Genomic DNA, 25,992 nt, shown 5'->3' with positions numbered 1-25,992 from the left:
TGCCCAGACCATACAACCCGCCCTGCCCCCCACCCAAGTTATTCTGTGCCTGCACGATACAACTATAATTGTAATGTGCTGTGATGTTCTGCCCCCCCCTCCCTTTCTGCCCCCCCGCCCTGCCTCCACCCCCCTATCCTTCTTTCTTCCTCTTTTCTTTTTTTCTGATGCAAGAAAGCTGAGGGCAGCGCCGAAATATGGCTGCAGCTGTGTAGCTCTAATTGTTGTCTATCCCCGTAACTGCAATGAGTGCCTGCACAACAAGAATTTCACCCATGTTACTTGTAATGTGTTGTGACAATAAAGTTGATTGATTGATAAAGAATACAAAATAAATTTCATGTACTCTACAGCAAATGTTACTTCGTTATCTTTATACAGTGTTGCTTGCTCTTCTAAGTCTTCTTTATCAAAGAGACCTACGTTTTTGACCTGAAACTGTAGTGTCACAACGTTTGGGGTGCACACACACTGTACCCTATGAAAAATCAACTGTTTATTCATGCTATTACTATACAACATAAAATTGTAAACCACTTGAAACCTGTCATCCCTCATTTAGGCAGACTATTCGTGGAAAATAGCTTATCTACTAGCTCACAAAGTATTGTAGATTGGCTACTTGCAGAGAAAAGAGCTGTGGTTGTCAAAGACACCCTTTCCACCGGTTAGTTCCCAATGGGAACCGGTTCAATTTCTTTTTGGTTCTTAGTCCATGAGCCAGAGCTCCAAAATTGGTGGGAAAAACTAGACCTATATTAAATTGTTTATAGGATCAATACAAGTAAATGAATACATGATACGTAACGTAAGCTGCGAGAGTGAGGTCTAGCCAACACCAACTCGGGATCCCTGGATCGCTGCCCTCCACAAATTCCTATCCAACATCAGATTATTGAGCTCTGCAGTGTTCTCAGCCAAGCTGTCGCGCCGCAGCACGTCTACATAGGTGGTACGCTTCTTTCCCCTCCTGGCTTTTCCCTGGGTTGGCTCCCATAGGGTAAATTTACTTGCCTCAAGTTCTGGGTGCCTGACGCAGTGCCCTGCCAGCCTCATCCTTCTCTCTCTGACTTTGTCCGTGACGCGTGGTAGGTCCCCATAGAGGTCCACATTTCTGATGCGGTCCGTCCATGTGACACCTAGTGCCATTCGTAGCATTCATGATAACATAACCCTTCCACAATAGTAGCTTTTTCATATTTTCTATTATTTTGCACATTTTCCTACATAATGCCTCATTTTGTATATTAAAAAATGTCAATTTTGTAATACAATAAATCATTGTCTTCGTGTAAGTAATCAATTGGGGAAGTGTCATGGTGATAACAATCTAATTTAGGTATGGTTTTTCCCACTCAATTAATTAACGTTCCAATTTTGGAGCTCTGGCTCATGGACTAAGAACCAAAAAGAACTGAACCGGTTCCCATTGGGAACCAACCCGTGGAAAAGGGGCTAAAGTGGGGTCCTTGAAGGGGTTCCAGGGTGTCCCCAGCTAAATGAGTGAACAAAGCCTAACCCTATATATTATTTTATATAGTGTGAGAGCCCCGTCTTAGCTCTCGAGGAGTTGATCCCGTAGTTGGAGCAGTAGGGTGGGCGTGTCTCTGGCGGCAACTTGAACTTCAGTGTCGCCAGAAGAGAGCTAGACCAAACACTTCCACGAGGAAGCTGCAGCAAGCCGAGTTAATCGCAACGAGAGAGAGAGATTTTTTATTTCTAACCTTATTCTCAGTAAAACAAAATAAAGAATACATGAACCGCGGCACCGGTACCTGATACGCCCACAGAAGAGCAGTTAAGGTCTTTTTTTTTTTAAGATATTTTTTTGCGGCTTACACCTTTTATTGATTTTTTTTTTTTTTAAGGGCTTTTTTTTTATTATAGTAGGCTGACAGGAAACGGGAGAGAGATGGGGGGATGACATGCTGTAAAGGCCGTGTCGGGTTCGGGAGTCGAACCCGCGGCACACCGCGACTGGATCACCAGTCCGGTGCCCAGACCATTACGCTACGGCCTGGGCCAGCAGTTAAGGTCTTGACACATTGACAGGACCAGGGTTGGAACCCCGGACCTTCTGCTTGCCAGGCAGCCTCTCTACCCATTCAGCTGCCTGTTCTTATCAACACAATGATTCTCAAATACCAAATGATATATATTATTAGGTATTTGGCCACAGACGCCCATCTATGATTCATATAGAACAGTCTTTAATCATCAATGTATGTTCTCCAATCATTTCTAATCAGCCTTTATTTATACCTCATCTGTGTGTGTGGCTATAGACGTGTGACAAATATGGACAGTCCGTTAAATACACCCTGCTTCAAACTCTACTGAACTAGTGGCCGAGTCACTGTGGTTTACCACATGTGCAAAGAATTGAGCTCTGCAAATGCACTTCCTTTTGCCCAGACTATACTGTATAACAGTCGTTAGGCTGAATGCCACAGACGAAAAACAGTCTAAGTCCACACTATTTATCTATAATGTATAAATGATAGATAAGGGGTCAGGACAACTACACGTAGGCCTTTTCGTGGAGGGGTCAGAATGAAATTTGGACTTGTTCGTCTGTGGCACTAAAGACATCATTTATGTCATGGTCACCTTATTTACGCACATTTTACTGATCATTGTTTCTATTCCCTGGTATGACCTTAACCCATTCTGGCCGGGAACCCCTCTTGGTGTTTCAAGCATTGTGTTATACTTTAGCGATTGAAAAATAGCAGATCTGCAAGCTCATAGCTCTATTTTTGATAAATCGTGAAAATGTGACACAAATCTTCAGGGGGCATCCCTGGAACAACATATTTTCAGATGGGGGGTCGGACGGCCAAATACATATAATTCTGGGGTCCTTGACATGAAACAATTTGAGAACCACTGACATAGAAACATAGGGTTTTCAGAAAACTTGTCATTTGTAGAAATGGTCAAAATGGGTTAATGGTGATTTCCCCTTTATTCTCCTTTTTAAGTTATTGTATTAGTCTCTGGTTTATTGTGGGGTACAGATCCAGGCCTTCTCATGCCATACCGTATCAGTATATCAGTATATCATATACGATTTCTTTAAACACAGTAATTAATACAGAGAAGTAAAAGTCAGCGGTATGAATAACTTCTGCATTCTTAAGTGTGAGCAGGAAGAGTAAATTAACATATTGGTTTTAACCTCCACTTCTCTGTTTAGTTGGTGTGTGTTGTTGATCTGTTGTTAGTAGTGTCTAGATGACTGTTACTGTAGACACACTGGACTGGACAGACCATCTCTAGACAAGTGAGTATGTCTGAATTATACCTCACCGTAATTTAGCAGCAATGATACTTTGATATAAGTTGATATAATCACTGACAGTATCTTATATACTGATACATGTTTGACAAACTAAATTAAAAAGACTAAGATAGTTTCTACAGTCAGGCCGTCAGCGCTGCGCGCATCCGTCACACTGGCACTATGGCCCTCATTTATCAATCGAGTGTAAAATCTGCCACAGATTCGAGTGCAGGTTTCGTAGTACACCCACGTCGCCACGGCATTTATAAAGTGATCGCAAACAGCTGATCCTTCCTTAATTTTGTTCTCACGTTAATAAATGTCACGGCTGAATTTGATCTGGCACGCCCTAAGAAATCAAGCCTCGCCTTCGTTTTTGCGACCTGAACCACTGCTATACGATCTGGAAACCATGGTTACCGTGCCTTTCTGCCCGCCTCACCCCCCTCTCTCACACACACACACACACACACACACACACACACACACACACAGACGCACACACGCTGCATGCACACGCAACTTGCAAGCCCAACTAACTGGTGTGTTGTTAAACAAATAAAGAACGAACACCTGCATGAATTAAATAAAGTTGTAGGTCTGACTGTTTCCCTCTCACCTCGCTTGCCTTGCTGTCATGCACGCACGCACCTACATGACACATTAAATAAAGCTGTCTGTTTCTCCTCTCGCTTCGCTTCCCTTGCTGCCCGCCTCACCCCCCGCACGCACGCACGCACATATCGCTATTTGCAAGCAACTGTCTCTCTCTATCACAGTGGTCCGTCCGTGACCAACTGACAAAGTGACCATGCACGTTCGACAGTCTATTTAGATTGCCTCGCAGTCGTTAGTCACTGCAGTGGCCAGGCTGTCAACTGTCATTATATGAATGTGCAGCCAAAACCGTATATAGCCTCATGTGTGGCTGGGTAATATACCTATATCTCCGATGCAGTTCCCACTTGCGCTGGCAGCCTGGCACGGTACATTTGGCATTGAGCGACGCGTTGGGTTTATAATATTGCACATATACCGTAACTCCAGAAAGACATCGGCCTGCTGTAGATTAGGCTACAGTAGGCTTATACCACGTTGGGACTCTCCGCAGCTGAGCTGCAGCACTGCTGCACTATACTCTCCAACGTCCCGTCATGGAAATATTTCAGCACAGACAGCCCAAATCCTCGCATGTATTTGTTTTTAATTGCGCGATTTTATCTCCTACTAATTTCATATGACACATGTATTCCTTAACATTTTTTTTTTCTTTTTTTTTACATGTAGCCCATATACATTATACATACCTTTTATATAAAAAATTTAGGAGTGAATACATAATGTTTAGATGCCTGTGACAGCCTCTCAGCAGTTCAGACAAGGCTGCCCCGCTTGTGTAAGACAGAAAAACAGCGTACGGCAGCTGCCGAGTAGACGTGGGTTTTGAACGTTGTCACGTTCAATTTCAAGCTTTGCCGGAAATGTTAAATGCCGGAAATGTCAGTAATTTCGACGTGCGCCCATATTTTGGCGTACGCACGGTTGATAAATGAGGGCCATATGACTTTCTTTATGTATGTTGTTTTTGGCAGCACATTTTGATTTTAGTTGTAGTCATAGTCTCTTGAATAGTTTGCATTTAGTTTTAGTCACATTAACTAAATGTGACTAAACATCATAAGATTTTAGACGACTAAATCTACAGTTTATTTAGTCGAACAAAATGTATTTTGGCGGGCCTTGATGCCGTCATAAGTCATAACTGATCTACTGATGCCGTCGTAGCTGAACTACAAGCTCACAACGCGTCGCAGCGTGCGTTGTGAGCTTGATCGGCTATTTTCAGCATGCCACTAATTGTCTCCACCAGGCCGAAGGCATGGGGAGAGAGTATGTTTTGCACTCCGTCCGTCCGCGTGTCCGTCCGTGTGTGTGTCCGTCCGTGAGCAGCTAATCTCGGCCACCGTTAACCCGGTCGATGCCAAATTTTGCACACACACTCCCTGGATGCCAACGATGAACCTCTGCCCCAAACTTTCCAGAACGGCCTGTTATAGCGCCACCAGGAGGACGCTTTGTGCAAAACAAGTTTTTGGTACACAGTCTTTGCACACACACTCCCTGGATGCCAACGATGAACCTCTGCCCCAAACTTTCCAGAACAGCCTGTTATAGCGCCACCAGGAGGCCGCTTTGTGCAAAACAAGTTTTTGCACAGTACACCTACAGATTTTGTCCAAACATCACGCAAATTGGTACACAGTCTCTCTAGAGCCATTCAACGAAACGCGTCTTTCAGATTTATCAGACTCCATCCTGATTGGTTAAGATTGGCTTCCAAAGTTCACAGGAGTGCTCAGTTTCAAACAAAATGCTGCAAATCATGAACACATCGCGTGATTTCCGTGAAATTGTGCACCCACATTCCCACTAGGCGGAGGACGAAATGCCACATGAACAATTTCAACTCAGCCTCAAGGTGGCGCTATAACTGGCCAAAAAGTGTTTTTACCTCTAACTGCACGGATCTGTGGATAACTTTGTATGCCAACTCCCTAGAGGCCAAGGAAAAACCTTTGCCTGGAACTTTTCACATTTGCTCATCCTGGTGGAGACCTGTGCCCAGAAGGGCACTTTTTCTAGTTTCTTATTTATTTATAACACGTTATAGTAAATGCTATATTGCTTGGCTATTTGACATTTACTGTACCTTTTAACTAGCATTGGTGAGAATTGGTAAAATATGTATTATTTATATCTTATATCGTATTACAGAACAGAGAGTACAGTAATTTAACAGTAACATTACTAGTTGGTTGTTTTCATTGCAGTTTGATGCTGTGGGTCAGTTTTCACCTCAAGATACCACGATGTTTCTAAAGACAATCAGTGTGATGCTGGACATTCTGCTCTTGGTACCTGGTGAGGATAGTTTGAAATGGTTTCAACACATATACGTACAGATAAATGTATGAAATATTGAGTTAAATATTACCTGATATGATGAAGAAATCACACCCGTGTGAACTGAGTGGTGCAACTCCCCCCCACCCCCCTCTTTCTGTAATTAGCAGGCAACAATGCAACACTATCTCTCTCTCTCTCTGTTTCTGGCACAACAGCGCCACTTTTGCCCCTACTGGTACTCTAAACATTGGGACATACTGTAGTCATTCACATAGTCACATAGGCTAGGACATGTTCCTGTTCCTTGGAGTGGTTGCACCACTCAAAAAAGAACAATCAGAATATTTACCAGGGTTTCTTTTTTTGTCTTGTACAGGTGTCTGTAGTGTTCAGTGGAGAGCTGTGACCTTCACCAGTCCACCTCCATGTGTCCTCAGAGGATCGTCAGTAAATATTGGATGTTCATATGACTACCCAGATCATCATTCTGTCACTGGAACAATCTGGTACAAGAACGGAAATGAACTTCTCCGTGGCTCTGAACCTCATCAAGGTCGTTTTCAATACATTGGTGATTACAGCCATGATTGCACCCTGAGGATCAATAACATACTAGACAGAGATATGGGACGTTATGAATTCCGATTTTGGACAACATATAGTTCGTACCAGTCCAGTACCTACACACTATCTCGATCCGGTAAATAACAGTACCGTTTTAATCTTTCATGAAATCAAATTAAAATCTTTCCTGACAATCTCACCAACTGATGTCCATCTTGTTTTTATTCTTCTGATCAGGACTGACTGCACAGCTGCAGACTGGGAACACTGTGTCAGAGGGGGCAGAGGTGATACTCTACTGTTTAATATCTTGTGAACCACGTCCCACAATTGTCTGGTTTAAAGATGGACGAAAAATACCCAACACAAAATTCCCTGCCAAAATCCATGATGCTGGGAGTTACCAGTGTGCTGTTAAAGGACTAGAGACATGGAAGTCTGCCGCTGTGAGGTTGGATGTGCAGTGTGAGTTTGAATCTGTTTCTCTCTGTTCCATTATGTCTTTAATAAATTCAATTAATTAATACAACAGCACATTCAAAGAAGAATCATATTCAATGAAAGCTGCGAGCAGTGTCCCCTCATTCGTTATCCACGACAGGATGCATAGTATCCACTATGCTGTTTCTTCACAGCAACATGATTCCAAACATAGTTTGTAAAAGTACAACTTACAGGCCATTCTTGCTATGACTTTGTTTCATGTTGCCAGTAGTTGGTATTACAACTTTAACGAAATATTGACACCTAAATGTGTTCAAGGCTTAGATATCAAATGAGAAATTTGGGGCTGATTTGACCTAAACATTCTAGTTGCAAAGTATCCCCTGTTTCTTGACAAAACGTGGAAAATAGTCGCTGGTGCGTGCGATACAAACTCACGAATTTGATCGCTTTTCATTATTTCAGTATTTTAATTACACTGGGGTTAGTTTGAAATGGATCTGATTATCCTCTCTATTATATTATTTCTCCAACAGATGGTCCCCAGAATGTGGTTTTGTCAGTAAGTCCACAAGGAGATGTTGTCAAAGGAAGCTCAGTCACTTTGAGCTGCAGCAGCAGTGGATCAAATCCAGCCATCCAGAGTTACATCCTTCTCAAAAACAACAACACTGTAGTAGCACGGAATAAGATGTTTACCATCTCTAACATCCAACCCAGTGACAGTGGAACATACTCCTGTCAGGCTACAGCGACTTCACCTGGAGTCACTCTGAATGTTCACTGTGAGGTTTCCATTTCATTAAAGGACAACTTTAGTTTTTTTCAACCAAGGTTCATGTTTTAGGTTGTTATTAGAGAAACTAAAAGGTGAGTGTTAATTTTCTTTCATTTGCTGCTTTCTTTTGTTTTGGGTATTTTAGCAGTTTTTGACAGGGGGGCGGGGGCATTCGAGCATGGGGCTAAGTATGTATTTTTTTACAAAATATTATGGTGATTTATTTATTTATTATTTACTATAGTCCTAATAAACCCCAAGAAATTACATCCGACCACATTAGATAACAGGATCTATTGAATGTGACAAACTGACATATTGAGCCTATACACACACATGTAGTATAAGCCTTCCCCCAGTAGGTAGATCACATTCAGTAGATCCTGTGATCTTCTGTGGCCAGATGTAATTTCCTGGGGTATATTAGGACTATAGTAAATAATAAAATAATAAATCGCCATAATATTTTGTAAAAAAATACATATTTTGCCCCATGCTCGAATGCCCCCGCCCCCCTGTCAAAAACTGCTAAAATCCCCAAAACGAAAGAAAGCAGCAAATGAAAGAAAATTAACACTCACCTTTTAGTTTCTCTAATAACAACCATGAACCTTGGTTGAAAAAAACTAAAGTTGTCCTTTAAGATCAAAATTATATGGCATTATTTGCTTGATTCAAAAGCATTAATTAATGTCATTGTTCATACAGAGAACATAAAATGTTGTAACCTATATATGTGTAAACAGAGCTTAATATTCCTCCACAGACCCTCCAGAAAACACTTCAGTGTCAGTGAATCCACCAGGAGAAGTGGTTGAGGGCAGCACAGTGACTCTGACCTGCAGCTGTGACGCCAACCCACCAGTAGACGACTACACCTGGTACAAGAGCACTGGTTCCAGCTCCCTGTTGGTCCAGGTAGGGTCAGGACAGGTGTTGTTTCTGGCCTCTCTGCAGTCCTCCCACGCTGGACTGTACGTCTGTCACACCAGGAACTCACTGGGAGGAGGAAACGGCTCTACTGAGGTGCTGCTGCGCGTGGTCACAAGTGAGTAGACAGAGGACGTTGCAGTTGAACATGTACTTTACAGTCGGTGTAACCTGACAACTACATCTACTAAAGTGTATTAGATGAGTGCATGTCAGGTTTTTTCTAGACTAAAAATTGGGATGAACAACCGCATTGTATTACCTTTGTGTCCAGTGTTGTCCAAAGGAAATAATTATTGTACTTCATATTAGACACCACACAGCCACAATCAGAAAACAACAGAAATGCACATTCTAACTTCTCTCCTCATTTTCATTGTGTTTCTCTGTAAAGCCAACAATGTTGCTCTCATATCTGGAGTTGCAGCTTCACTGTTTGTGCTGATTTTGGTTATCCCCATTGTTTTCTGGGTCAGGTGAGTGTGTGTGTGTGTGTGTGTGTGTGTGTGTGTGTGTGTGTGTGTGTGTGTGTGTGTGTGTGTGTGTGTGTGTGTGTGTGTGTGTGTGTGTGTGCGTGTGCGTGTGTGTGTGTGTGTTAAATGTTACACCCACTTTTATAATATGAACTTTTCATAAATTATGTAAAGTATATCTTTTCACAGCAGATTCCATGTAAGACTAAACTAAAATGAACATAATCGCTAAATTATGTAAATAATAAATTAACTACTTTGTTTGATTTGACAGGAGGAAAACGGCAAACGCAGACCAGGAGGTATTTATTCGCTTGGGTTTTGCTTTGATTGATAAAAAATGGAAACTTGCCAACAATGCTTTAGCGGGAAAGCAAATCTGCATTTTCAATATTATCGCAATATATAATATACAGCTAGGCCTATATCACTGCAATATATAATATACAGCTAGACCTATATAACTGCAATATATACAGCTAGGCCTATATCACTGCAATATATAATATACAGCTAGGCCTATATCACTGCAATATATAATATACAGCTAGGCCTATATCACTGCAATATATAATATACAGCTAGGCCTATATCACTGCAATATATAATATACAGCTAGGCCTATATCACTGCAATATATAATATACAGCTAGGCCTATATCAATATATAATTTACAGCTAGGCCTATATCAATATATAATATACAGCTAGGCCTATATCACTGCAATATACAATATACAGCTAGGCCTATATCACTGCAATATATAATATACAGCTAGGCCTATATCAATATATAATATACAGCTAGGCCTATATCAATATATAATATACAGCTAGGCCTATATCACTGCAATATATAATATACAGCTAGGCCTATATCAATATATAATTTACAGCTAGGCCTATATCAATATATAATATACAGCTAGGCCTATATCACTGCAATATACAATATACAGCTAGGCCTATATCACTGCAATATATAATATACAGCTAGGCCTATATCAATATATAATATACAGCTAGGCCTATATCAATATATAATATACAGCTAGGCCTATATCACTGCAATATATAATATACAGCTAGGCCTATATCAATATATAATATACAGCTAGGCCTATATCACTGCAATATATAATATACAGCTAGGCCTATATCACTGCAACCTTCTGATGTGTGACTTTCTATTGTGTCCCACTCCAGCCTGCATCCGTCTCTGGGGTCAGTGGGAGGGGCCTGGCCTCTGTCCCTGGGGTCAGTGGGGGGGGCTTGGCCTCTGTCCCTGGGGTCAGTGGGAGGGGCATGGCCTCTGTCCCTGGGGTCAGTGGGAGGGCCTCAGACCCTCCGATCTCACAGGTGCATCAAGACTCCTCCTATCAGTGTCCATCCACTCAGATCAACAGCGGACAGGTAGGTACTGTCATAGACATATAAAGGTAGACGCCCCTTTCGGCTAAAAGGGAGGGCAAAAAATCCCCCAGATTCCTTGCGAAGCCCCGTGAAAGCATGAGTGTTTGTTCGGGTCTGATAAGTCCCGGGAAAAGATGCGCTGCGATTGGCCAGTATAGTCACTTGAGTGGCAGCGTGACGTAGTGTATACCATCCACTCTTCCGGCGTCCCAGTAAACCCCCCCCCTCCCCCCCCCCCTTGCCTCGTCCCTGGAGCCGTCCCTGGCAAGAGGGGACCATTCCTGAGATGGCTTTGAGAATGAACATTATACCAGTGCTTGTCCCGCCTCTCGGACAGAGAGGACACGCCTGCGTTCCCATAGAGTGTACAGTGATGGCTACCATAGCTGTCACCAGTAAATGGGGCCCATTATGGTCTTTGATTTAAATTTGAATCCTTTACCCAAGAGACCCTCCAGAACACAGTTGAATCACCATGTCTGTGTGAAAACAAGTGTCGTTCATGCAGAAACGAGATCCCTTCTCCTTTCTACATTTTACGATATACACTACACTCGTCTGACTCATAGCAGTCCCGCAGACTATACTTATCTTTTCTTGTTATCTCGATCTTCTCAAAGATGATAGTTATATTGCATATGTAAAGAAGAAAAACAATACGCACATCCCAGTTTCAGAATACGGTGCTGGACCCAAAAAATTACTGAAGAAAAAAGTGGAATGTCCGCACACGATATATAGTTCTGCTCCCATTCTTTTTTATTTCAACCTAAATACAACAACGTTTTGCCGAAAAAAGACGGGGAGCAGAACTATATTGTGTGCAGACATATATTCCACTTTCTTCTTCATTCAGTTATATTGTATCAACTATATCACCTATTAGTTATTCAATATAATATGTTGACAAGGCTGATAGTGTAATTGTACTGCATTGGAGAGAAAACATATTAACCAGAACATAGCTAATGATCTGATAAGATTTCTGAGTTTCAGCATTCCATTCCGTTACTGATGACTGTCTCTTCCTTTTCTGTTGCATTGCTCAGCAAGAGCAGGATGTTCACTATTCTTCCGTGACGTTCAAAGCGTTGCCGTTGACTCATGCTGATCAGAACAACGCAGACCCGCAACACACAATGTAAGTTAAAACACATTCAGAACGGTGTTTTAAGCATTATGTTATACTTTTAAGCATTATGTTATACTCTAGCTTGTAGATCTGCAATTTTTTGGGGGGAAATCGTGAAAAAGGGGTCGCAAATCTCTGAATATATATTCTTTCACAGCAAACACTTTTAACTCAAATCTTTGCTTCTGGGTGGGTCCTTGGAACAACATATTTTCAGATGGGGGTCGGGCGGCCAATTACAATATATTTTTGGGGGTCCTTGACATGAAAATGTTTGAGAACAACTGACATAGAAACAAACAAAAAACAGGTTTTTCTGAAAACCTTTAGGATTTAGAAGCCTTTTAAATGCGTGGTATGAGAACACGCATTTATTTAATTGTAAATTGTAACAGTTCAACTATGCATTGGAAACAGTGACATGCTGATAGACACATCCAGATGCTGTCCAATATTTTAACTAGATATATTTTAAAATAAGACATCATAGACACAGTACGTTGTGCTTTACAGAAGTGAGTTTCCTAGCTGTGCTGCTGAAGAGCTATTGTGTAGTTATTCTCTGCACTAGTATATGAACGAATGGACGTGTATCATTCTTCTCAGGTCTGGTGACTGTGACGATGTGATCTATTCCACTGTGAAGGAAGACGTCTCTGCAATCTATTCCAATGTGAAACTTCGATTAGACTAGATAAAGTGCCAATCGGCACAGGTCTCCACCAGGGCAGGTCAGGTTGTGGCCTCATGGTGGCGCTATAACAGGCCGTTGAGGAATATTTGGGGCAGAGGTTCGTCGTTGGAGGGATGCAGGGACAATGTTTTTCCATGATACATAAGTTGTATACAGATTGATGCAGTTATAGCTAAAAACAAGAATCGGCCTGTTATAGCGCCACCGTGTGGCTGATTTGGGGGGTAGTAATTAGGTAGCCTGGGTTCCAGCCTGATTCGCTGCGTTCACTGCGCATTTTCAGATACAATTAGGGGGTTCTTGACATGACAAGATTTGAGAAAACACAGGTCGAGTGTAAATAGCAATTTCTACTTCAGTGCTGGTACGTAGAAATATATTTAGCTTACATAATTTTTTTTCTAATTGTAACAAAATATATATGCTTTGTATATATACCAGGGGTGGGGAACTTTGATGATGGAGAGCGCCACTGCATTTCAACACACGTTCCAGAGGGCCACATTGCATATTGGTTACCATCAGGCTAGACTCGCGTAGCCAGACATCTATTCCACAATCTCTGAATATTGATTGATTGATGATTTTGATTGTTTATTTATTTCCGTGTCCTGCACACCATTTGCATTTACAGCATGTTTACATTACATAATTCATGCATTTACAGCATGTTTACATTACATAATTCATTATGAGTACTCTGTCTTCTTTCCCAAGCTTGACAAATACAATCTGCCAGAACAAAAGTCCCTTTGGCAAAACATATCTCCATTTTTATAATAGAATACTGGAAGCATTTGAAAATTGCAAGAGGCATGCGTCTGGCAACGCGAGACTACTGTCAGGCAGAGACCTCTTATCTCCGTATTTTAACTTTTTGTAATTGATGCTTAATTATTCTGTTTTAGGCATAAGCTTGTAATATCGACTGATGTAATTAAAGCAGGTTATGTTTGCATATTTGGAATTAAAACACCAGTTATTATTTAATACAGAAGGATGGTCTTCCTGCTTGCTTTGTCACACCTCCAACGGTGCCAACGGTGCCAGAAATCAATGTCAGTATTCAAAACAGTGGTACAGTATTTGTCATCAAGAATCAAGCTTTTATTCAGCACTTATGTACAAGCAGTGAATGTGTTAACATTTACAGTAGGCCTAATATAAAGAAGAAAGGAGAAAAAAAAAGTCTTTCAGACAAGCTAGCAGAATTTCCAGCTCTGAAAGAGATTTCCAGCTTTGAATCAATCAGAGTTCTGGCTCTACTAAATGATACACAGTAGAGTAGACTGTGATCTAGGTTCTTCTCCTATGCCACTAAAAAGAGGGGGACCTGCTTAATCCACAAATTAACAGATTTTGTATTGACTTGTGCTTTTGTTTGAAATGTACCCATTCTGCATACTGTGAAATTCAATTGGTATTTATATTTATTTGTATTTATTTATTCAGCACAGTATAAGAAAAACAACACAGTGAACATATAAATATAAGAAGGGTAAAGTGCTAGGCTGAGGCAAAAAAGCCCAAGGGGCTTATACGAGGCCTCTACCTATATAAATTATAATGAAACATTGTACACGAGATATAGAATATCCAGAAAACATGATTCAATCAATCAAATCAATCAATGCTGCTATTTGTTTTAAATGTTTCATCATCTTCAAAATAACCCATGAAATCGAGATCTGGCTCCATCTGAGAAACTTTCCTCCGCGAAGCTGGGCTCAACTCTGCCTATGTCATGAAAAACTTCACTGATGACATGGAGTACCGGTATCTGTACTGCATGTTGTGATTGTGATTTCCACAATGTAATCTACTGTAGGGCAAATATGTATTCGCACTGTTCTACTACTGCCTGGATTAATTCTGTGCTGAACCTGGTGCATGCAGCTATGTCAGTGAACCGTTGAGCTGTGGCTGGAACTAAATTTGACATACTTCCTCCAGCATCATGCCTCTGTCATTTGCTTCTGTCTGCATTTTGCTGGCTTGGGAACAGCTTCCTGTAATGCCTCATAATTAGGAATCAGCACAAATTTCAGAATCACGTTCGCATTTTGAATAGTATTATGTTCAACACAAATGTCCAGGCTCAAACACTTAAGGCTGCTTGCTGGAACTCTATTCAGTCCAAGCCTTATGTTACGTCTCGGCTGGGTTACGTCACTTGAGTTGTTTCTTCCATGTTCAATATTTTGAGAACACGGTCCTGGGACTCAAGATCTGCTGATGCTGTTAACGCCATCACAGGGGTACCTGAGAATCACACAAAAAATGGATTTCTGTTGACTAACTGCAGCACACCACCAATACATTATTGTAAAGTATAGGCCTACTCTGTAAAGTCAAATAATACTGACACTATAGGTAATAGGAAATGGTTTACTTTACTGCCTTATTAAGTGATTATTAAAGATAATGGCTGCCTACTGGAAAGGGGGATCATTTGTGCTTAAAGACACTCAAAAGAAAATACTATTTTTTGATGCTTGGTCAGTTGCCACATGGGAAGAATAAGCACAGATGTTTCAGCTCTAGGCCTTGCTCATGCAAAAATATAAATGGTGTATCCCTAATCCCCTGTGCCAAAGCAATAAAATAATTACCGTACATGTTCTACAGTAGTCATCTAGCCATTACATGCCAACGTGAACTGGACGAGCACATTGTAGAGGCAACATTATTGCTTCTTTACATAATTAGAATATTCTATACAATATATTCCATTCATGATTTGTTTACTCACCTCTCTTTGTCAGGGATCGGAGCTCTCCAAGCCTTCCAAAACTTTCTCTGAATGCTGGCTTGCCATTGGAGACCTCTCCCCTAGGACATTAATAAAAACATTACATATTTTGATGAGTGGAAAAATAGCCAGATTCACTGTTATTGCTTGAAAGCAACAGGAACTTTAGCACGGTATACTTATTTTACCCTCCTAACTTTATTGAAAGGTATGTCAAGTATGTCAATATACTATTACAGCTAATTACTTAGGTCTACCATAGTGTATATTGTATAATGCAGCATGCACATTACAGCACTCCGTCCGTCCGTCCGTGTGTCCGTCCGTCCATGTGTGTGTGTGTGTGTGTGTGTGTGTGTGTGTGTGTGTCCGTGAGCAGCTAATCTCGGCCACCGTTAACCCGGTCGATGCCAAATTTTGCACACACACTCCCTGGATGCCAACGAACCCCAAACTTTCCAGAACGGCCTGTTATAGCGCCACCAGGAGGCCGCTTTGTGCAAAACAAGTTTTTGCACAGTACACCTACAGATTTTGTCCAAACATCACGCAAATTGGTACACAGTCTCTCTAGAGCCATTCAACGAAACCGATCTTTCAGATTTCTCAGACTCCATCCTGATTGGTTAAGATTGGCTTCCAAAGTTCACAGGAGTGCTCAGTTTCAAACAAAATGCTGCAAATCATGAACACATCGCGTGATTTCCGTGAAATTGTGCACCCACATTCCCACTAGGCCGAGGACGAAATGCCACATGAACAATTTCAACTCAGCCTCAAGGTGGCGCTATAACTGGCCGAAGTGTTTTTATTTACTTTTGTTGCCCTTTTATCCAACCACCAGATGAAGGCAAGCTGCAATGTCCTACATTCCTATCCTGGTGGAGACCTGTGCCCAGAAGGGCACTTTTTCTAGTTTCTATATCTTTCATTGACCTAAAAGATAGACTGCCAAGATATTAACAGCCCTGAGTATAGCCTTGTCAAAAGATCAAAAGATTAACAGCCTGACTATAGACTTGTCAAAAGATCAAGAGATTAACAGCCTGACTATAGACTTGTCAAAAGATCAAGAGATTAACAGCCTGACTATAGACTTGTCAAAAGATCAAAAGATTATCAAAGTGAATTAGAAAGCAATACATGTATGCTGCAAGCATTTTGGCGTCTCCTGGATATTTGTTCTATCAAGTGATGAATTGACCGATTATTGTCTCCACCAGGCCGAAGGCATGGGGGGAGAGTATGTTTTGCACTCCGTCCGTCCGTGTGTCCGTCCGTGTGTCCGTCCGTGTGTGTGTCCGTGAGCAGCTAATCTCGGCCACCGTTAACCCGGTCGATGCCAAATTTTGCACACACACTCCCTGGATGCTAACGATGAACCTCTGCCCCAAACTTTCCAGAACGGCCTGTTATAGCGCCACCAGGAGGCCGCTTTGTGCAAAACAAGTTTTTGCACAGTACACCTACAGATTTTGTCCAAACATCACGCAAATTGATACACAGTCTCTCTAGAGCCATTCAACAAAACCGGTCTTTCAGATTTCTCAGACTCCATCCTGATTGGTTAAGATTGGCTTCCAAAGTTCACAGGAGTGCTCAGTTTCAAACAAAATGCTGCAAATCATGAACACATCGCGTGATTTCCGTGAAATTGTGCACCCACATTCCCACTAGGCCGAGGACGAAATGCCACATGAACAATTTCAACTCAGCCTCAAGGTGGCGCTATAACTGGCCGAAAAGTGTTTTTATTTACTTTTGTTGCCCTTTTATCCAACCACCAGATGAAGGCAAGCTGCAATGTCCTACATTCCTATCCTGGTGGAGACCTGTGCCCAGAAGGGCACTTTTTCTAGTTTCTATATCTTTCATTGACCTAAAAGATAGACTGCCAAGATATTAACAGCCCTGAGTATAGCCTTGTCAAAAGATCAAGAGATTAACAGCCTGACTATAGACTTGTCAAAAGATCAAAAGATGATCAAAGTGAATTAGAAAGCAATACATGTATGCTGCAAGCATTTTGGCGTCTCCTGGATATTTGTTCTATCAAGTGATGAATTGACCGATTATTGTCTCCACCAGGCCGAAGGCATGGGGGGAGAGTATGTTTTGCACTCCGTCCGTCCGTCCGTGTGTCCGTCCGTGTGTGTGTCCGTGAGCAGCTAATCTCGGCCACCGTTAACCCGGTCGATGCCAAATTTTGCACACACACTCCCTGGATGCCAACGATGAACCTCTGCCCCAAACTTTCCAGAACGGCCTGTTATAGCGCCACCAGGAGGCCGCTTTGTGCAAAACAAGTTTTTGCACAGTACACCTACAGATTTTGTCCAAACATCGCGCAAATTGGTACACAGTCTCTCTAGAGCCATTCAACAAAACCGGTCTTTCAGATTTCTCAGACTCCATCCTGATTGGTTAAGATTGGCTTCCAAAGTTCACAGGAGTGCTCAGTTTCAAACAAAATGCTGCAAATCATGAACACATCGCGTGATTTCCGTGAAATTGTGCACGCACATTCCCACTAGGCCGAGGACGAAATACCACATGAACAATTTCAACTCAGCCTCAAGGTGGCGCTATAACTGGCCAAAAAGTGTTTTTACCTCTAACTGCACGGATCTGTGGATAATTTACTTTTGTTGCCCTTTTATCCAACCACCAGATGAAGGCAAGCTGCAATGTCCTACATTCCTATCCTGGTGGAGACCTGTGCCCAGAAGGGCACTTTTTCTAGTTAATTATTATTTGGTGTAAAAAAAAAAAGTGATGAATTGAATCTGTTGCCTTCAGGGAGTCATCATTGGCCTCCTCATTTATCGATATCTTCCAACGTTTCTTGTTAAAAAGTGGTCATATTCATTATGTGTCCTTAAATAAACCACATATTCTCGTATTGATGAATCTCGATAGAAAGTGCGTGGCAGCTGATTCTAATTAGCATGGTATAAACTCCTCATACTTTAAACAGAAATAAAGTTGAGAGTATTAAGGATGTCTAAAGCCCTAACCACACCAAAGGGTCGAGACTGTTTGTCTGTCATCATACGATTTGTCACACACGTTACCGCAGTGAAATTTGTACTCCACATTTGACCCATATCTCTTGGAGTGGTGAGCCGCAGCCAAAGAGCGGTGAGCTGCAGCCGTGCCGCGCTCGGGAATCATTGATTAGTTGATTTGACCCCCCAATCCAACCCTTTGATGCTGAGTGCCAAGCAGGGAGGCATTTTTACCGACCTCCCAGTTTCAGGGTGGACACTCTAACCACATGGCCATTGTCAAGTTGTCCCAAGTGATTCAACAAATGGAATTCAGTGGCCCAAACCACACCAAAGGGTCACCATGCAACTCCTTGCAACCATTCGTAGTTGCATGGCGACCCACACATGGTTGTTCTGGGAGGAAACCTTGTAATTAGTATTTAGTCACAAGTTCTTGTTAATGCTTTTCATTGGTTCAATATCTAAACAACTCACAGACAGACTTAACCGCAGTCACTTTCACTTTCAAAATGTTTTGGTCTGAAATAGCTACTATTGTGTGACACTGGGACGAAGCATATAGTGCATTAATTTACAAAAAAGTTAAACAAATAAAAGAAATGGACGACAGCGACGACATATTACCTCATCATGAATAATAAATTATGTTCATAATGTGCACTGAATTTCACCTGTAATGCATACTGTAACCTGGCTTCTCACTTCTATCTGTATGCCATAGCCAGGCTTTCATACGGCAGCTGGAGTTGTCAGCTAATCATCATACTATGCCACTTGACTGTATAATGTGATGTGGCGCGTTATGTCGCATAAGCCACAGTTCATAAGCCACAGTTGTTGCAAATATATATATAATATAATAATAATAAGGGAGAGAGAGAGAGCCTGGAGGTGTATATAGACACTAGACAGCTGCCTTGATGCTTATCAGACAATGTTTCAGTCTGGGACCTCTGACAACCTCTCAGGCACACAGTAGCATCATCGCCCTCCTCTCTGCAGTTTTTGTGATGCACTTCGTTACATATAGAAATGCCCGGTCGACTGTGGACTTCACTCTCTTTGAAATGCCTCATTGCTTTGGATTCACCCGCACAAACCCAATGTTGACCTCTATAATGACACCCATTACTAGTTGTGCCAATGTAAAATCTAAAAGAGGCAGTGCACCACAAATATAATGTCTTTGCATTTTCTTCTCCTGCGACGCAAGCACGCACGCGCGCACACACGCACACTACAATTAATGCACATTACAATAAATGTTACAGGGTTACAAATATAACAGGGTTGAGAGTTCATGGATCAAGGATACACAATGGCACCTTCTCCTCCACACAAACATAGTTACTATACTATGTACATACTGCAACTGCATGGTGTAATACATACTGCATAGTTTTCTTTTACTATTATTATTCCTTGATACGTACATGCCATCATCTTACCCAAAGGCACAACCAACCCTGTCCTCCCCTTAACAGACAAATGAGACAATAACCTTCTTCTGTCACCAATTTAATTACAGTGAGTGAGCTGTATCTCACAGTCTCCACATTAATTCCTTAATTAATGAAGGCCATGCCACCCATTATTTATATTAATTAATAAAATGAGGTCAATTATGCATGTCAAATGAAACCCTCCACACCTCATTGGACATCCAAGGTCCTCCATACTAGAGATCACAGCTCCAATGATGATACACAAGAAGGGGATATAATCTGCCCAAAGCACAGCATGGCAACAAGAAGGACAATCATCCATCCATCCATATTCAACCGCTTATCCGTAGTTGGGTCACGGGGGCAACAGCTCCACCAGAGAGCTCCAAACTTCCCTCTCCAGAGCAACATTAGTAACGTCCTCCTGGGGGATTCCGAGGCGTTCCAAGGCCAGTGAGTCGATGTGATTCCTCCAACATGCCAGCGCAAAATAAATCCGACCTTTACAAGTTTATCGAGATGAAGAAAGTCCCCACACAGTGACAGCACTCCATGTTTACGTATGTACAGACAGACAGAATATTCAGAGAATATTCTGTACACTGCAGTGCAGTGTTTTATGTATGTTTCCTTAAGCAATTGTTTAATGTACTCGTCCTCATTCGATGAGGGCTTCAGTCTCCTCATTCGACCACGTCTATCCATGGTAACGGGACATCTTTGCGCTGCATAAAATATGCCCTCTCTGTCTCCAACTGTGTTTACTCCTCATTCCGCCACAATGTTTGCTTCATTTCCTTTATTTGATGCGATTGCTGCAGTGAATCGAAGTCAGGTGTGATTGGAAGCGAGGTGAAACCCCCGTTTTTTTGGTTCTTTGATGCGAATCAGGATTCAAATGAGCCTTCACATCTGCTAAATGAAGTGCACTTTCCGACAATATGCAGCAGGATTCGTTTTAATCGCAAGAATCGCATGCAGTGAAATGCACAGTAAAATATGTGTTAAAAAATATATATTTTTTTTTCCTGGGCCATGGCTCAATGGTCCAGGCACCTTGGTTGGTAATCCAGTCTGGCAGTGTGCCGCGGGTTCAATTCCCGATAGATCCTGACGGTCTTTACTGCATGTCTTGTGGGGGTGATCAGCCAATCAAATCATCGCTATGGGGTATACACAAATAGACAAAGCTGGGCATAGGAGGGGCTAGTGCCCCTCAAAAATAAATTATGCTATATACGATTCAAAATGTGAAGGGCCCCATTATAGCGCCACCATGAGGTTAATTTGAAACATTTGAGGCAGAGTTTCTTCTTTGGCCTACTCGGAGTGCGCGTGCAAAGTTTCACGGCAAAGGTGCCAGCGATTAGCTGCTTACAGAGTGACACACAGACGGACCGACAGGGGGGAAAACATGTTCTCCGGCCTGGCGGAGACACTAAGGTTGAGTGGCTTATTGTCGGTATAAGCTGAGCAATGAAGGTGTCCACCCCCTTTACAATGTGCCCCTGGGAGATGATTTGCTGAGTTGGAACAGTAATTACAGCGTGTCTTAGTGCTATTCGTACACTGAATTGCCAGTGCAGAAGATCAAACACAGAACCTTGTGATTCGAAGGAGTGTTGAGCTACCTGTGCACACAAGGAGTCAGTAAATCCATAATGTAATTAGGAGCGAAGCCATTTAAAGCTTTAATAGTGATCCGTCATGGCATGGCTCTGAAAGCGGCTAAGGCCCGATCGATACTCTTTATCTGTGGCCTTTCTGTGCATGTGTCTTGTGTCTGTCTTTCAAAATGTCTGGCCACATGCTAAATATATTTGCTCAGTGAACCAAGCTACTATGAAGCAGGCCAGTTTTTTTTCGTTTCGCATTCGGCTCAAAAATGAAAGCCTGGGGAAACCCATTGGCATAGGAAGCCCACATACTTCCTTGTATTTCGCTAACCAATTCAAATTTGGTGATGCCAGTATATTCTCCGCAGTTTTCTACCGGCGGAGGGGAGCAGAGGAGGGGGGGCAGGTGCTCGATCGGCACCCGCCCATCTAGACCATAGACTGTAAAAAACATATGGACAACGCTTTCTCCGGGTCTGATATGGACGTAAGATGAAGCCTGTTAGTAAATCGCCATCTTTCTAGATCCGTTTGGGCCCAGCTGGCCATTGGCTGGCCCAGACAACGACACCTGTAGTGGCTTCAGGCTTTAGCTACTGGGAAAGCATCCGCGTCGTGTTAGATTTTCGCTATAGCAAAATATGTTTTTCAGAAAACTCTTAGGATTTAGAACAGTGGTTCTAGCAAATCGCATCTTCTATTATGTATATATTATTATTAATATTATTATTATTATTTGTTTTAATCTTGAAACATTTAGAATTCTTTCAACTGAAATCTTCTCTTCTGTGGGCACCTGCCACAAGACATTTTCAGATGGGGTCCGCGGCCAAATACATATCATTTGGGGGGTTATTGGCACAAAACAGTTTGAGAACCACAGAAGGCATTTTGTAGAAAATGGGTCAAACCAGTCCAAACCATATCCAGTCCCCGGAGACTGGATACTCCTTTTTCCCTCTACACCAAATCTCTTTGACAGAAATAGCCGATCTACAAGCTAAGAATGTAGATTCCCCCCGCCAGAATAGGAATGCTATAGCTTTCTAGTGGTTAGTGGATGTTCTATAGGATGCTAAACCTACATAGATGAATATTGTGAAAATACTGAAAATAATGTAGTATTGCATTACATACTAATCCAGGTATAAATGTATCTATCACACATTAAAACAGATCTCTGCAATCATGTCACCGCAAATGAGTACATAATTATCACCGTAGGACCATTCTTGGCCTGTCTAGCCTAACATATCATGAGCTAATGCTCACTCCCCATGCAGAAATTAATTGCTTGGGTCCTCTGCCAGCATTGGGATCTCTTGGCACAGCAGGCTTCTTATTTGCACACAGTGAGCTTTTTAAATATTAAGATCATATTCAGCATCTGACTCTCGGTGACACAGCTATCATTTAAACGATGCTGACTGATGAAAAAGTACTAAAATGTATCGATAAAATACATTTATTGCGTGCTGCTGGCTGTTCTCTGTTTCATGATACATTATTTAGTAGACATCACAGAAGTGGTGTGTAAACTAAAGTAAATAAGTACAAGTACAGTAAAAAAAATATATCCTCTCTTCATAATGTAAATATTATCCCAAGCGGCACACTTTACTACTTATTTAGATGGAAATAAGCGGATTAGCACTAAAACCCAACGCCCCATTGAGGGCTTATGGTAGGAGAAATATAGCCAATAATGGGTTCTTGCACAAAATAACACATGGACCTCTTTGGTGGGGACGTAACAACAAAAAAAAGGTAAGAAAGCCTTCTAGTCCGAAATTCTCCTTTAAACACAGAGGCGAAATTGAGGTGTTTAATCATCCTTATTCAAAATTATTTGACAATTTTACCAATGTTTGTTCAGTTTTTGTGGTATACTGTAGTTTGTTGCAGTATGTTTTGATGCAGTAATGGTCTTTTTCTTTCCTTTTTGAGTGGTGCAACCACTCCTACAACCAGCAATGTCCGTGCGTATCTATGTTGCAGTGGTCATGAGCACGAGTATATGACTTATTAGTACCAGTGGGGGGAGCCAGAAACAGAGCGAGGGATAGTGAGAGGTGGGGGGGGAATTGCAACACTCAGTTCACACGGGTGTGAATTTTTAGGTATTAAACAGGTCTTTAAAGACCTTAACCTGTCACTTCACTCGCTGTCACCTGTGGACTCCCCCCTCCAAAAGCAAATAGTGAATAATACCCCTGGGGGTCCGGCGGGCCCACAATTTGAGAACCACTGGTCTAGGCACGGGTTGTATTTCACCCGTGACAGTCTGTACAAGGCAAAAGGTTTTAGAGGGAGGACGAGGAGCGAGACTAGGAATGAAGTCTCTGCTGCTTATAGATGTCCTTTCTCTGAGCTGTCAACTCAGAGTGTGGGATTTGAAAGGTCCGACTACCGCTACCTTCACCATGCAGCCAGAGTCACTGGAGCATCCTGTTAACCTCCCGGCCCTAGCCAGGAGCCCACACTGACAATTGCCAATTTGACAGCTGTCAATTTCCCAAGTGCGTTGAAGCTGTCAGAGGTAATTGGCAGTACGTGGTGGAAAAAGTACATTTACTTAAGTAAAAGTATCAATACTTTTTTTTAATACATTTTTATTTCATTTTTGGATGAAAGGCACAGGTACAGGCATACAAAGAAAATGCACATAATTCAAATTATTTGCCAACTACAATCAGTGGCTTGCCCCTTGCCTCATTTTAAAAAATCCTACCCCCAAACCCCAGCACCAACCACCGTTGACAAAAATAAAAGAGAAAATATGGTAATTATTATAACAATTAAATACGACATAAAAATCGATCGAACAAATTGTAAATAATAAATAAAAAAATATATAAAATACCCCCACCTTCGCCATGGTTGATGCCGTGATAATGTCATCAACTATAATGCCATCAGGGACTAATGGTATTTATGTGTGTCTTGTTCGGATCTCTGTGTGTGAACGTTAATTAAAAGCTCTGCTCCAGTATTTCGGTGTTCGCTCCCTGCATTGCACTCCCGCATCCAAGTCACACCGTGATATATATTGATTAGTTAGTAGTACTAGAGTCCCTAGACTCTGTTTATCACTCAGCGATTTGATTTATTACGGGTGATAGCTATGGTACTCACCATTGTATCTTATATACAGTATATAATAAGGTTGGATGGTCCTCCCTGACAGAGAGACGACAACTGCATTGGCGCCTGTTCGTTAAGCCATGCTTGGAGATTGTCCTAAATACATCTCATCATTTCTGAAATGGGACTCTGAACCCTACCACACCAGATCAAGTCATTTCCCCAAATTCAAGGTACCAAAAGTTAACTCTGAAGACTGAACTTGGTAGATCTGCTTTTAGCTTCTGTGGCCCTAATACATGGAATTACCTGCAAACTACATTAACATTGACCACATTGGTATACCCCTGAGTCGTTTTAAAACCTTGGTGAGCATTACAGATCCCCACAATATGTAACTGTTTTTAGATTGTTTTGAAATTTGTCTATAGCTTTTATTTGTAACCCTATGTAATTCACATGTATACTTTTTGACACTGAAAATGAGTGTAATTTCGAGAATAAATAAAACATGAATGAATGAATGAACTAGTAGGCTACTAGTTGCAAAGTTGCAGTCAGTGATTTATTGTTTGGAGGAGTAGAGATTCATGTACTTGTTGGCCAGTTTGAGACATGAATAAATAAATAATTCCAGATATTAAAACCTTTTTTTCATTTTCAGTTACAGATATCGTGATACTGTATATCGTTGATGAAATCTCTTATCGCAATATAGTGAATATCGTGATACTATCATTATCGAGGGCCTAATATCACCACAGATATCGTATTGTGACGTAGCCATATCGTTCCACCCTTACGTAAAGCCTTGTGACACTGTGACTTCAACAAACTGCTATCCTTCACAGTTTGAATTTATTGTCCCCCGAGGCTCGACTATAACCAGTAAACAGTGTGTGTGTGTGTGTGTGTGTGTGTGTGTGCGCGTGCGTGCATGCGTGCGTGCATGCATGTGTGTGTGTGCGTGTGTATGTGTGTGTGAGTGAAAGAGAGAGAGCTAGAGAGAGAGAGAGAGAGAGAGAGAGAGAGAGATAGAGAGATACCATGGAGTTGTTCAGTGATGGAAGAAACTGCTCACATGTTTTACTTAGGTATAAGAGTATCAATATCCTATTGTAGAAATAGTACAGGTCCGGTTTTCCAAATTTACTTGAGTAAAAGTACAAAACTATTGTATTAAAATATACATACCAAAAGTTAAAGTTAAAGTGGTGTATGTTTTGTAATAGCCAGTGTTGGGACGTAACGTAAATAACGCGTTACAGTAACGCCGTTACTTTCGGCAGTAACCGTTGCTGTAACGCGTTTTTTTTTTTAATTCAGTAACTTGTTACCGTTACTACATGGTGCGTTATTCCGTTACTCTTCCGTTATTTTTCATGTAGTCTCGATCGGGGGAGAATTAGAAGAACTGTCATGCTTGCCTTGCGGGAGAGAAGGGGGAGGAGGAGGAGTGTGTG

At 41.7% G+C, this 25,992-nt stretch overlaps 1 protein-coding gene across 1 annotated transcript in view; it reads left to right on the top strand.

The window, feature by feature from the left end:
- Window positions 1-6,156: 6,156 nt before the first annotated feature.
- LOC310876053 (uncharacterized protein) overlaps window positions 6,157-25,992 on the top strand; it is a gene marked incomplete at both ends in the record, with an annotated part of 24,434 nt that continues 4,598 nt past the window's right edge. The window contains 7 exons of the mRNA XM_083789500.1: window positions 6,157-6,208; window positions 6,995-7,222; window positions 8,746-9,027; window positions 9,304-9,385; window positions 9,657-9,684; window positions 10,589-10,795; window positions 11,845-11,936. Of these exons, the coding sequence (XP_083645626.1) occupies window positions 6,157-6,208; window positions 6,995-7,222; window positions 8,746-9,027; window positions 9,304-9,385; window positions 9,657-9,684; window positions 10,589-10,795; window positions 11,845-11,936 (971 nt within the window). The remainder of the gene's footprint in view (window positions 6,209-6,994; window positions 7,223-8,745; window positions 9,028-9,303; window positions 9,386-9,656; window positions 9,685-10,588; window positions 10,796-11,844; window positions 11,937-25,992) is intronic.

Source organism: Protomyctophum parallelum (genome assembly GCF_964188405.1).
Source record: "Protomyctophum parallelum genome assembly, chromosome: 18".
NCBI classification, from domain to species: Eukaryota; Metazoa; Chordata; class Actinopteri; order Myctophiformes; family Myctophidae; genus Protomyctophum; species Protomyctophum parallelum.
Note: the sequence above shows the minus strand (reverse complement) of the source record. Positions and strands in the feature narration are given on the sequence as shown.